This window comes from Anopheles coustani, chromosome 2 (genome assembly GCF_943734705.1).
Source record: "Anopheles coustani chromosome 2, idAnoCousDA_361_x.2, whole genome shotgun sequence".
NCBI classification, from domain to species: Eukaryota; Metazoa; Arthropoda; class Insecta; order Diptera; family Culicidae; genus Anopheles; species Anopheles coustani.
Window position 1 is genome coordinate 34,696,339 of NC_071289.1, and position 13,957 is coordinate 34,710,295.

General features: G+C 47.5%; 1 protein-coding gene across 1 annotated transcript; it reads right to left on the reverse strand.

Annotated features, from left to right (window-relative positions):
* Positions 1-9,633: 9,633 nt before the first annotated feature.
* LOC131265819 (tektin-B1) lies at positions 9,634-11,076 on the reverse strand. Its single transcript, XM_058268140.1, has 3 exons — positions 10,433-11,076; positions 10,143-10,365; positions 9,634-10,056 (listed from the first exon to the last, which is right to left on the reverse strand). The coding sequence occupies exons 1-3, from the start codon at positions 11,074-11,076 to the stop codon at positions 9,634-9,636; spliced, it is 1,290 nt and encodes a 429-aa protein (XP_058124123.1).
* Positions 11,077-13,957: the final 2,881 nt, after the last annotated feature.

Genomic DNA, 13,957 nt, shown 5'->3' on the forward strand with positions numbered 1-13,957 from the left:
GTGCGCGCGAACAAAGGGTGTCAAAAAAGTTATTGTTCCAACGCACCACGGCGCAGGGCCGAAGGGAGGAGGACATTATGAGGATCTGTTGTTTTTTTTTTTTGGTTTTGCACTCAAGCGTCGTTATGCGGAATTTTCCAAAGAAGACGCTTTTCCGTAGGCCGTGGTCAGTCTGGGGACAGGTTGCCAAGAGGTCTGCGACAGTCGATTGGTCAAGCTTCTCGATTTTCCTTACGGAGGGTATCCTTTTCGTAGGAATTCTTGCCCGTTTTGTCTCGCATCTCGACTCGCAAACCGCCACCAAAGCCATCACGCGTTGATTTTTATGATCGACTCAAGTGTGATGTCAATAAACAAATGCAGGTTTTTCTGTTTGCTTTCAGGCAGCTTTTCCGGTTCTAACGCAGTTGTTTGTTTCATGGACGAGGATGTGATGAGTTTTATTTTTATTACGACGAACGGTTGGCAGGAAGCACGACCGATTCCAGTAAACTTAGGAGTGTTTGTTTAGGAATTCCGGAAGGAGCTTCCCTTGGTGGCCGGATTTGAAGCGGTTCGGAGGAATGTTGGTGCGTCGAGTCATTCAAATCGTTTCAAATACCGGAAGCGGTGGCATGGAATCTCTAGAATAAATATAATTTTGCATCCTTATATTTTGCGTTTCAAAAACCGATAACTAAAATATCTCCTACCAAACTTTTACCGTCTTTCAAGGTGTATCTTAGATTTGATATGCTTCTAAGGCAAAATATTATAGAACCTACTGTAGAAGAATGTTACAAATATAAATAACAATGTAAAAAACTAGAATTTATAAAAAAAAAACTCTAATACATGTCCTTATACAGATAATATAAACCTTATATTAGGTGTATTGATTTAAATTCCAATTAAAAAAAATATTCCTCTCTTTAAAGCTAATACGCGATTTTCACCCAGAAATGTGGGTGTTTAAGGATGATTATTAACCTCAAGAGCATTGAATCTTGCTTTCAGTGCTTTGTTTCTTATTGTGTTATGGAATTCTTTTGCGCTATTACGAATAACAAACTTTCAATCCAATTAGAGATTTAATAGTAATGGGATTATTTGTACCAATAACATTAAACAATTTCGAACCTCTAATTGAAGTGTTCAATCGTCTTCAAAACCCTAGGATATCTTTTTCTTTGCTTTCGGTTTCGGCCGTCGCTAATTTGAGTAAATATCCTTCAGTTAGCAAACAAAACAAAATCCTAACAAAATCCTCTCCATCCAAGCGGGCGATTAATGGATGAGATCGTTCGAGCGAAGGTTCGCTTTTTTCGGTCGATGACGAGAGGTAATTAACACGCTCGAATCTCGTCCACCAAGAACCCCTCCTATAATCCTCCTCCTCAGCTTGAGAACCGGTCATTAGCGGACCTGCTAACAATGTGACGCTCTCGAGGCAGCCCCTGATGCGCCTCAGGATCGGAAGGATCAGATAATTAATGAGCGTCTTGATGGATGCATTGGGGGAAGGTTTGTTTTTCGTTTCGACGTTGTTAGTTTTCTTACCTTCACGTTGAGGTTCACGCTGTTGCATCAAATGTTTCATCACCCGTCCGGCTGCCGTTGAAGTCTTAAGCCATCGAACGTCGAGCGGAGCGCAACCGAACAGGTCGTCGTAGCCTTCGTTGTCGATGAAGCGTATTTGCTTACAGCCGACAAGGTTCTTTCGTTGCGCAGAAGGTGTCCGTCCGAAGGAGATCGTTATCCTTTCCATTCCGCAACAGGCAGCAGAAGGAGCGGGGGAAAGGCAAAGCAAAAAAAGAAGCGAGTTGTGATTGCAAAACGATCTCGTGCTAGAAAAACGATCCTAATCCTTGCCCCTCTTACCGTGCCGGTGTGTCTTCGAGCTTATCTCATCTTTGGGTCGTGCACTCAACTTGGGTGGTTCCACTTTGCACTTGCCATCCCGGACGGGAGTTCGGAGCAACAAAGTTTCGCCCGCCAAGGTTCCGGTTCGGTTCACCGCTGAGGCGAACTTTCTTCGACTTCACCTTCACCGAGAGGCGATGGTCCCCTGCTGAGACTCACTCCGAAGCGCGGTGTCGGTTTGCAACTGGTTGGAAGATAAACGGTTTCCTTCAAAACCTTCGCCACCCTGGCTTGGGTGTTGTTGGTTTTTATTTTTGTATTTGGCTGTGCGCGTTCCTTCCTCTCGCCGCCCTCCCTTCGGCGTTGCATCCGAAGAAGACGGACGAGAAGAAAGTATGTAATTACATGCAAAATTGAGACGATTTTCTTCGGTGCATCCGGACGAAACGGGAGATCCTTCTGAAGAGTTCCGACACCGCGTCTCAGAGGACCTCTAGCGTGGAAACCCGGTAGCCAAACTCCCCGATGGTCGACTCTCTGTGTCGAAGGAAATCAGACGTGAACTATGAAAAGAGCTAACTGGAGGAAAAATCCCACACACACACATACACCGGCCGTGGACCGGACGTGGCCATGTGTTCGCTTTCGCGGTTGATTAGGACCGTTTGTTTCGGTGCCGCAGTCGTGTCTCGCGATTTGTTGGTTTTCTTAGTTAATTTTTTACCCAATTTTTACGCGCATCGAGTCTGTAAAACTCAATCAATCACGGAGGGAATCGGACGGTTCGGTCGGTTTGTAGTGGGCGTCATTCGCGTGGTGGCCTTATTCGGCGGGCTCGGCAGGGGGGAGAGAAGATGAAAACCGGCCTCAAGCGTGTGATCGCCAGGCTGCGTGTGTGTTTGTGTGTGGTGCGGTTTTGATGAATTAAACATATCCGCTTTCAAATCGCGCGGAATCGTCTTCACTTGCCGCAAGCGATTCTGCGATTCGTCGGATCTTCTATTCCGCTAAAAGATGTTTCGTTCGCCTCGTCGGTTCATTTCTCATCCGTGTGTCGTGCGGAGGGTATTTAATCAATATGTTTCCTTCTTTTCGATTCCCCCGGCGTGGTTTTGGCTGGGACAACCTGTTGGTCCTCGATTGCATAATTCGTGTGGACCAACAAAATTAGTCGACGTCGGGGACAACCACACGCGAAACTAATCCTTCTCCGGCGTCGATGCTTACGGAGGTCTTGCGTACTTTTCCTTCCCGGTTTGTTATTAATCGTTCAACCCAATTTGTTCGACGGGACGCAAAAACAGCACCATACTGCTTGAGAAACGTATGAAACTGAGAACATAAACAAAGCAAGCCTTTCAACATCAATCGCAGCAAAACAAAAATTCCCCCGGTCGATTCATCTCGTGGCGTGCTTCGATCGGCACGAAACTTCCTTCCCAAAGTCCCACCTGTGGGTGCCGTTCGATCGATCGCCGGATGGCTTAGATGGATGGCTAGGACGGCGATGGATTTCCGCATTTCCGCGTGGGCTGCCCTGTTGATTGTATTTTAATGGGTCCGTTTATTAGATTTATGCAAATAGCTCTCCGATGTGACGAGCGATTTTTCGGTGGGAATAAAAACAAAACGAAACGCAGCCTATTACTGGAGATCGGCCGGTGCCTTATTGGATTCGGTCCAGACCGAATTGACTGCCCCCCTTGCCCGTGTGGCCAGTTCTCATCAGCACTCGTTTAGCTTGCCGGGTTCGATGATCGTCGTCGGCGAAATCGGTGAGCATTAGAATATTTGTTTGATCGATTTGAGGCCTGGTTCAAGCCCGCGCCTACTCGCACCGCTCGGTTGCAGAGATTACCCAAAGATGGATCCCGGTCGGGGTTTCTGTTTGCGAGTCCTTTTACGAGTGCCGGCCAGGTGATGAAGTCTCACTCAATCACAAGTGCCGCTGGAAGGTGGATTGTGAACGTCGAAGGAAGTTCTACGTAATTTATTTTGTAGAATAAATTTAAAATTAAACTCCCAACAGAAGGCCACCTTTTCGGGGCGGATGTTTTGAATAGCATCGATTGTTCATTTTATTTCCCCCTATCAAAGGTACGCCGCACTTCAAGATGCAAAAGTGTCTCGAAAAGTGGGGCGGCGTAAGTGAATATTGTACGTTGAGAACTTGTCCGCCCGGCAACACGTCGCGGCGTTGTTAACTCCTTGCTACGCAAACAACGGTTCAAGGTGCATCGATTGATTCATCGGTGCATTCGGCGTGTAATCCTTTGAACGTGCCCTACTTTACCAGGCGCGACACGACCGCTTCCCATGGAGGAGATCCCTTCCAAAGGGCCGAACTATTTGCTTGCCTGTCTGTGGGAAGTAGCCTTTCGTCAATTAGAAAAACCACGGTGGCTTACCTAAATCGAAGGGGAATCGGTGATTTCCAGTTAGCAGAACCACTTCTTCTTGCCGGTCACCATCTTTACGCGGGCCTTAATCGTACGGGTCTCCCCTTTCTAAGGCGATCTTTCACGAGGGAAAAAATCAGTCGACATTACTTTAACTAGGGTGCATTTGACTCCAAAGGGGTTACGCTCTCCCTCGTTCGGGGGGGAACCACTGCGTAGAAGCAAAAAAATCCAAGACGCTCCGATATCAGACCCCAGAAAACCGATTACGTTCTTCAGAGAACGACTTATATTCATTGCGCCGCTTGATTCGTTCGTTCCCGATTCCAAGGCCTCGCCGTAACGAGGGTGAAGGTGTTAGGCTGTGCAAGCACAGCTGTATTCAAAATGGAGCCCGTACCGCCACCCTATGCGGTTCAAACGCACCCTCCATCCCTCACTTACGGTGCCCTCTCACGCGTGCGACTTCCTTTACCATTTTCATATTTCACTTTTGTCGGTAAATCTTTGGCCTCCAACCAGGGGGAAAAGGGGTACACCCCAACCCACGGCAGGAGATTCTACCGTACGTTGCGCTGAATCTAATTGAAATAAATTAAATATTAAAATGGTATTCATCATCGCTCGACACCTTTTTTCGAATGGAAATACCATCGGTGGCATCGGTGGTGATGGTTGGTAACTCAAAACGATCCCCGAAGCAATGCTTCCGGTTGCTATGCGTTCCGTTCTCTTATGGCTCGCTGACGCCCGACGGAAACCCTCGAAACACATCATCAAAGAGATGAATCTGTTTTGAAGTGATCTCATTTTACATTTCACCCGTTCGGGGTTCCGTTTCCGTGTGTGGAGGAAGCAAAAAGGTCATCAAGAACAGGAACTAAGAATGTTCTCTTTTTAGAGCCACAGGCAGCGTTTACATCCTGCCGAGCTGGAGATGCTCTTGCATCTTTTGAATATTTTTCTTTCGATTCAATCAATCGCGATCGTTATCAGCCAAGTGTTTGGAGGAATTGAAAAATGATCGAACACCGCGCTTTCTGATGAATATTTAATAGCTCCGAGAGGAGTTTCCTACTGACTTTGGATTTCAACAAGGTACCAAAAAAATAATGCCTGTGTTATGTTTAATTTATTCCTTCGAGCAAATAATACACTTTGTGATTTAATATAAACAATATAAATTTATGGGCTCCAAATTGAATTATTTTGCTACACGAATACAGGATCCTAGAAGAACGTAGATCAACACAACCATAATCTTCTTCATAAACAAGCTCCCTATGCTTTCAACACCACCGTTGGTGGGCTCCATCCGCAACCCGGGTGTTCTTCATCCATGCCTTTGCCCAATCGGGATTTGCAAAGTCGGACAATGGCCCAAAACGTTGGCCATTGCGAATCGGTTCAACAAACGACGCACCAAACAAACGATCTCCATAGCATTAGATTTAGAAAACCCCTCGTTACGGTACGTTGGACCAAAAAGTGAGCATTCATCGCTCGGGAACAAGCCCTTGGCGAATTCAAAAGCAGCGCACGCCAAATGCTTGCCTCACAGAATGGTCCCGGCGCAATGTTCATGCATGAACGGTTCCGTGAAGACATTATGGAAAGCAGCGCAGCATAAGAAAAGCGTCTCAGAGCTGATCGGCATCGGCCACATGTTCGACAAAAGTACCGATCCTCCTGCCCGGAGGTGTCAGGATGGCCAAAAGGATGCGTCCGAGGTCTAGGAGAGGGAAAAGAAAAACGCAATTCGATGCAAACATCTCAATCTAGGCAGGATCATTATTCTTACCATTTCTCAAAGGACTCGAACTCATTCCGCTCTCTGACCTGCCCGAGAAGGTGCCCCGGGGAAGGTGTTTCATTCAATTCGACGGGCTCCGACGAACGCTTTGGTGGTTCTGGCAAAGGACCATTATTTTGCACATGCTCTCTTGGTCTACCTTGCCACCGGCTGGACCTGCGGAAGACAATTGCGTCGTTGCACAAGGTGCATTCCTCGATCGATTGAAAGCAGTTCAGCACGAGAACGAGCGAGAAAACGGAGAACCCAAACAAGGATACGCTTGGAAATCCACCGACCGTAGTCCTGGACGGTGGTGTATGGAGTTCGTAAAAGAAACATCCATAAGCAGGAGAACCGGGCGAGCGAACGTTGCCTGGGTTACCATTGATTTTTGCACAATGCCATACCCGAACCAGTTCTTGGAATTCTTTTGGAAACTCTGAGGCCCGAACGGATCCGAATGAATGGAAAGGAATTCCAGTTTTCGTTTTTCCATCGTCCGAAGGCCGCCGGTTCGGGATGATCCTTTTCGGTCTGTTTTCGTTTCATTTCTCTGAAGCGAAGCATTGCAACGCTGCAGAATGCAGGCCAATAAAGGTGCAATCGAGGTGAATGACGACGATGCAAGCAAGTGCACGATCATGGATATTGCATAAAAATGGTAAAAGGCCGAGGTTGACAATGTTCCGATAGGCGAAGTGTTCCAAGAGATTGAGAACCTTTGCGTGTCCATCCATCATACCTGCGTGGATCGTCATTCGACAATCTAATGTTGGACTGAAAAACTTCTTATTCAAAGAAATAGGCGAATCATCATGTATGGAAACCCCAAATTGAACCGTCGATTCATCCGCTATATTTAGCTCCTCAGTCGTACCTATCAAAGTCGGTAAGCTCAATTGATCCAAACATCTTTGATATTACGCAAACCTTTCATCTCCGAGCGAAATTTATTGCCACCTCAAAGCACGTAAGCAAAATTTAGCCTCGTGACTCAGGCGGCTCCCGCCACGGTACACATACGCGAAGGCCCGATCAATGCGCAGAGAGATTATCAGTTTGAATAGTTTGGCCTGATATTTGACTGACCCTGTCGCTTCTGGAGACCGCGCGCTGATCGAGATAAACGACCATTTACGTCACGGAATAAAGGAGGGCTTGATGTATATTCGGTAGTTCACTTTTAGCTCCACTGTTTGCTCCCGGGTGACTCACGAGCACGCAAATATAGTAATAAAATTTGTGCAAAGAGATAAACTTTCGATTAAAATAGCAAAGATCAAATTCTTTGAAATGGTTTCTGAAAGATCCGCCAAATGTAAATAAATTATTACTCATGGCGTTGGATCTAATCGCATTTCGTGGGTGTTTTTTGTTACTGTTTAAGTTTTATAATCTTCAAACATGGCCAAATTCAAATATGTTTAACGTTTGCTACAATATTTGGTTTTCATTCTGTTGGTGATTTTTCTGATGTTTAAATTGTGTGGTGAGTCATTTGCTTCTGAACAAGGATAATATTAAGAACACGATGATCTCAGAAAAATGTTCACAATTGCTATAACTTTATGGAACAAAATATTGTTTAGGCATTACAATTCTGACTCCAATATTTAAAAATGTTCACAATTAGCAAAACTTTGTGGTTAAAAGTAATTCTTCAATCACTATAAATCTGACTTCAACTCTGCGCATTTAAAAATCTGAATCATTGCGTACTGAAAACGAAAAGCATATAGGAAGTCAAATAATCTACAGGTATTTATTCTTACCTTCAATGTCAAACTTTCAACAAAGTAGGGTCATGCGTTTCTAAGAAGCTAAATTCCCTCAGTTAGATCGGATGAATGGCACCCTTTATATTCGTGCCATATGATTGACTTGTAACTTGAAAACTGTGCCCCGCGCGCACAGGTTTCACAGCAAGTCACAAGTTCACAAACTTCCAGCGCCTCAGTAATGGGTGTATTTTTTGCACCGTCCCCACCGGATGTTTGCCCTTTTATCGGGCGTGTAGGCAAACGAGGGCCAGGACGAGCCACCAGCAACGCTTTAAGCCCTCGAACAGTTTAGTACAGCCTGTGCCAGCAACATGCTTCAAATAAACAACGCCGGCGTTGGGTTGGCGACCAAAGACTGCGGTGCGCGAAACGGTAGACATTCGGTTGCCAACGTCTAGCTAGAGACGGATTCGTTTCGTATCAACAAATGTAAGCCCTTTCAAACGCACCAAATCCGAGCGCCATAGCGTTTTATTTTCCCACCAAGGGTACAGGTCCGGCCCCGGGTTACTTCTTTTTGGAGCGAACACAAACACTTTCCGCGGGAGACTTCCAGTACAATCACGGACTACGAACCACCAGAGGAGCGTAACAGATCGATTGCGAGTGGTGAAATTTATGGACTCACCGGGGTTCACGCTAATGCACCCGGCTGCATGTGAAATGCTGCATAATTTTACGCTTAACACGGTCAGTGCATGTAAATATGGCTAATCCATCAATATCTAGGTGAATGAAAATATAATCGGTACCTATCATAGGGTCAATGGTTTTTTAATCATACCCTCAACTATATACTTAAAGTTATGATAAAAATACTTACCACTTTTAAGTAAAATAATTTAGGAATCGTGTGCCATTCCAAGGCTGCACTATTATCCATATTCATGCTCACTGCAGAGACAGCTTGATTTCCAAACGAATGCCTCCAAAACCAACCAACTTGGACTTGAACCGACTGCGGAACGTTTACACCCGGGCGCCACCTGGAAAACAACTTCATTCCGCTCAACTGGGAAACCGATAACTCATAGATTTCAGTAATAAATTGTGAAAATTGCATAAAAACCAAATCCAACGCTGTGGTCCATTCAACGGGCGATCTACAACGGGGGCATTGGGCAGGCAACGATTCATCCAATCGGCTGATCAGGAAAATCAGTTCCCAGTTCCAGTCCCGTTTAGTTAGCTGGACTCCAAAAAGGAAACGGCAACCGTTTGCTTTCGTTCTTTCACGTTCACCGAGTCGTTGTTTTTCTCCTCCCAGTCCATGGCTACAGAAATTGGTTGTACAGTGTCAAATTCAGCACCTTGTGGTCTAATAGCCAGGGCAGCCTCTAGGCAACGACAGCCGTGTTGGGCAAGTGTGGAAAGTGGCGTGGATTTTGGTGTCCGATAGGTACGGGTTTATTATGCGGTACGGTTCAGGTGCGCAAAGCCAACTACACACTTTCGATTTCGATTCGGTGCCAGAAGTCCTACACTTGTGCGGCTATGATTATTATTGTGTGCACCGTGTGCTTGTGCGATGAATATTTATGTTTGCCTTTGATCGGTAATGGGTCGAGAATGGCCTTACGAGTGTCTACAAGATCCCAATCACGAGGGAGGAAATTCGAGTGGTGTGAAAATGTGACGCCAATTCGACCTATGCTTTCCGCTGACATAATTTGGAACAAGGTGAAGCAAAAGAGCCTCCAAAATGCTGCATGGATGATACCGGGTGACCTTAATTTCGCATGACAAATGCCAATCGGCGCTGCACGCCATCGCTGCAGTACCGAATGCACGACGCTATCTTTCCGGAAACCACTTCCTATGTCTTGGGAATTTCATCCTCGACGCGCGACAGATGAATGTTGCGATCGGTTTGCGTGGGAAGCCCTCCGAATTCGCCCGTCTTCAGGCGGCCACGCAGGTCCAGCGCCCGAATGTCCGTCATCAGCGAGTGTTGCTTGTTCTGCAGGTCCTGGTCGATCTTATTCGCGTGATCCCGCAGCATGTTGTACGTCGTCTTGGTGGCGTCGATTTTTTCGCGCAGTATCTTGATTGTATCGCGCAGCTTCTGCACCTCGTCGCACAGCCCGTGATACGACTCGTCGATGCACAGCTCCATGCCGGATCGCTGGGCCCGGTTCTCTAGCCGCGTCTCGACCACCTTCAGCGCCTCCGTCTTGTCATCGTACGCGCGCTCGAGCGTTTCGATCTCCCGGAGACACTTGTCCATCTCCTCCTTCATCTGCGAAGAGATGGCACGAACCCGATGGGACGTGATGACAACCGTTTGCTACCAAGGGCACCACCTCCGACGAGGTGGGAACTTACCTTTCCGAGCTGATACTCGAGCTCGTTGCGAGCCCGCTGCGTCTCGAAGATCCGCTTGCGCAGGGTATGCGCCGTCCGGTCCTGCTGGGCCCGGAGAATGTTGCGAGCCTTTTCGCGCGTCGCAAACAGCGACTCCCGGATGGAGAACGAGTCGGAGAGTGCGTTCTCGGCCAGCGCCACCAGCTCCTCGCAGTACTCCAGCCAGTTGCCGTACGTGCAGGAGCTGAAACAAAACAGCCATAGGAGTGTGAGAGATAAATCTAAAGGCGCTTCCGGAGATGGGTACGCACTCCCTGGGAACCCGGGTCGGGTCGGTCTTGAACGTGACGTCCCCGCAGTGCTTGTCCACCTGCAGCTGGTGCGAGTCGATCGCCTGTGCCTCGTCCTTATCGGTCAGATCGAGCTCCAGCTTGAACTTGACCTCCTGCAGCCGGTTCAGCTGCTCCCAGGCGGCCTGGTTCTGGTCGCGCAGCAGCCGCTGGTTGTTCTCCACGATGCACAGCTCGTTCTTCAGCTCGGTGTCGCCGTCGTCGTAGGTCAGCTCCGAGCCGAGCCGGCAGTCCCGCATGCCGATGCACTCGGTCACCACCGTCAGCGGGGTGATGTGCGCGTCCAGCTCCCGCTCGGTGTTCGCCTTTTCCTCCTTCAGCGCCTGGATCTCGTCCACCGTGCGCTTCAGCACCAGGCGCATCGTCTCCCGCCAGCGGTCCAGCTCGGCCACCCGGTCCGACAGCTTGTCGTTGTTGTGGTACGTGTCCCAGTGCGTCTCGATGCGGGTTTCGTTCCGCAGGTTGCGGGCCGAGTGCCGCAGCTCGAACGCGTCCGAGCGCTGCGTGTAGGCGACATTCTTCAGCTGGCTCAGCCGCGAGTGCCAGTCGGCCAGGCTGAGATGCTGCAGTGGCTTCTCGAACGTAACCGCTGCCTTGTTGGACATCTCGCTTCGTAGGGAATTTTTTCACGAAAAACCGAAACACAACCAAAACAACACAACAAGAGCTCTTTGATGGCACGAACTACTCCTAAAGGCGATGCACAGTCGAATGAACTGCTTTTGAGGGAAGATTGTTTTTTCCAGCGTTACCGGCAACGCCGTTGCCATACGTAACGACTGCTAGGAAACGCGTTAGGTGTCCTCGATGTCGAGCCCGTTGTTTGCAATGCGCATTGCACACACCTATCGCAACTCCCAAAACCTGGAATGTTCTAGCGCAAACCCGTTGACATTTCATCACTCAACTGAAGTAGGTGAACATCGCGACACGCGATAGCTGTAGGGTGGCCTCAACGAGTTTACGGCCTTTACATGACCCATAAAACCATTTGGACTGATACAATGTGTTGATGAACCGCTTTGACGCGTTATTAAACAAGTCCGAAACCGAACAATAAATCATGGTCTCCGGAGAGTAGTTGCTCCTATGGAAGAGAACTTCAAACATCTTAACCAACTCTTTCGGGGAATTACGTCAAACCCAATTTTATGATATCCATAATTCCAAAGGGGTCCGATGCATCTGTCGAAGGTATCATCCGATGGTTCATGTTTGCCTCATCTCCAGGAATTACCGTACAAGACCAATCGTAAATCATGCGCACTTGAAGATCCCTAGAGCCATGAGATTTCGGACGCGTGTAATATTCCTTGTGTACCGTTTTTGGTGAAGTTATTAAAGCGCGGGCGTCAGTTCTCGGAACTAATCCGGTATCTATTTGTACCGCTGATGTGCATTTTGTGGTACCGCAAAACCAAACGTCAACGAAATATAAAACAGGTTTTTATGACGGTTGCCATGTCGATGGTGCGAAGTGGCATTTTCCTAGTTCAGTAGTTTTCCCCTATCTATCCACTATAGAAAGGACACGGCCAGCTCAAGCTGAAAGAGCGTACGGCACCGGGAAGGAAGGGCGGGATTGATTTGCAGAAGGAAAGGGCCCTCGGACTCCGGGACAGTGGAATAGAATGAGTTTGATTGATACGATTGGCTTGATACATATCCAGAGGGTGATTAGCCGTCGGCTTCCCCAACCCAACCATCATCCCCAAACCCTCGTCCGATAGCCGGTATCGATCGTCATGCCTAACCCTGCTTGGCGCTCCAGTGTTTGTCGGCAAAACAAACTGATCCGTATCCCCTTTGCGCGTTAAGCCGAAGCCGACGTGGTCAGGGGGAGGTGGTCAACTTTTACCTTTCGCAGGAGCTCGCAGGAGATCTTAATCGAAGCCCTCGCTGGGGAGTGGCGAGGAAGAATGGACGCAAAACACCCGCCGTTTGGGTGATTGTGAAAATAGCGAATGCGTACTTTCGTACGGTGCACATACGCATCCGACACACAAACACACAGCGAGTCGGGTCAGTGTTGGGACTTCAAGCTGCGCGACTGACAGGCGGCACGAGGACATAAGCTCCACCCGGTTAGCGGGCCAAAGGGGCTTAGAAAGACCTACACGCATGCGGTCAGCCGCACGCGATCAAGCGCGTCCTAAGCAGCGGAACACATTACTGTTTGGTCAGCTGCCGGTTTTCGGGGGAAAAACCTGGAGCACCGCACGCGCGAGTGTTGGTGGTGCGCTATTGGAGCGCGAATCGGACGGCCGGCTTCGATTGCCCACTTACCCGCCATATCGCTTTCGGCCGATCGCGCCCCAACACATATCGACATGTTTGCCGCTAATGATGCATGCTGCTGCCGTTACACTCTCCTGCTTGCGTCTACAAATATAGCGCACATTCGCGTCGGTAAACTTGTCCACAACGGGCAGCAGCCTCACTTTGATTGAGCAGTTTGTTTGAACCCGTCCGGCGCGCGCAGCACGCGGTCTGCTTCGTTTCGCGCTCCCGTCTCGGCCGGAGTCCCAGTTATCACTTGCACCTTTCGAGGGGTAGGGGTCAGTTTGGGGCCTCGCAGGCTGCGCCAGCTGCGGTCCGATGGAGGACGATTGTGCAATCGATGATTTTATGAGACAACATTACGCACATTTTCATGCTCTCCGAACTTCAGAGGTTTCCTTCCCTTGCGCTTAGGTCGCCGGTTTCTCGATGCCCTTGGGGTACATATTTACCGGATCTTTATTTTAAAGGTATCTAAAACAGACTAACAGAGGTAAGATATCTTGTTTTAAATCGATACCGCAGGACCTCCCAGGACGATGATCCAATAAAGAACATTCCTTTTGCACGTGTTTCTAATGAAAACGTAAAATATGGGTTACGGTTGTTATCTCCGCTTTCGTGTTTCAATCATCAATTTTATCGTTCCATGATCTCTATAACAATAATTTCCAATCTTATTTTAAAATATCATTTTTTTGCCTTCGATAGGGTTATACATCCAGATTTTGCCGAGTTAGTGGAGGGCCACAACGAAAGAAATTGTTGCACTCATTGCATCGATCATATATCGGTAAAATTGGTATGGTAACGTAGAGTACCTATCAGAGCACACAATATTATTAAGTTTGTTTGATGTTTTCACTGAAAAATTATCATTTTTCAGACACATTTTTTGTGGCTATTTTCCCACACCTGTAAACATTTTTTATTTTAAGTATTCTATGATTTATATCATCTGTAAAATAATTTAAAAAAAATGCTTTTCATCTTTACCATTGTTAAATAAGTGAGATTAATTGCCAAATTTAATACATAAACTTTCTTCAGGATGATTTTTTTTTATCTAGAAACTCTCTGACAATCAGCTGATAGTGTTAGAACGCATAAAACTTTTGATTCAGTCTTTACCAGTATTCCTTGCATCTATTTTGTCCAACTTTTACATATTGTAGAAAAAAAATTATATAAATAATTTTCAAACTC

What these genes read in the sequence shown, in the direction of transcription:
- LOC131265819 (XM_058268140.1), bottom strand. Translation starts at nt 11,076, where the DNA reads ATGTCCAACAAGGCAGCGGTTACGTTCGAGAAGCCACTGCAGCATCTC. An exon ending in CCGACCCGGGTTCCCAGGGA is followed by an intron (nt 10,366 to 10,432) that starts GTGCGTACCCAT and finishes GTTTTGTTTCAG; the next exon opens with CTCCTGCACGTACGGCAACT. An exon ending in TCGAGTATCAGCTCGGAAAG is followed by an intron (nt 10,057 to 10,142) that starts GTAAGTTCCCAC and finishes ATCTCTTCGCAG; the next exon opens with ATGAAGGAGGAGATGGACAA.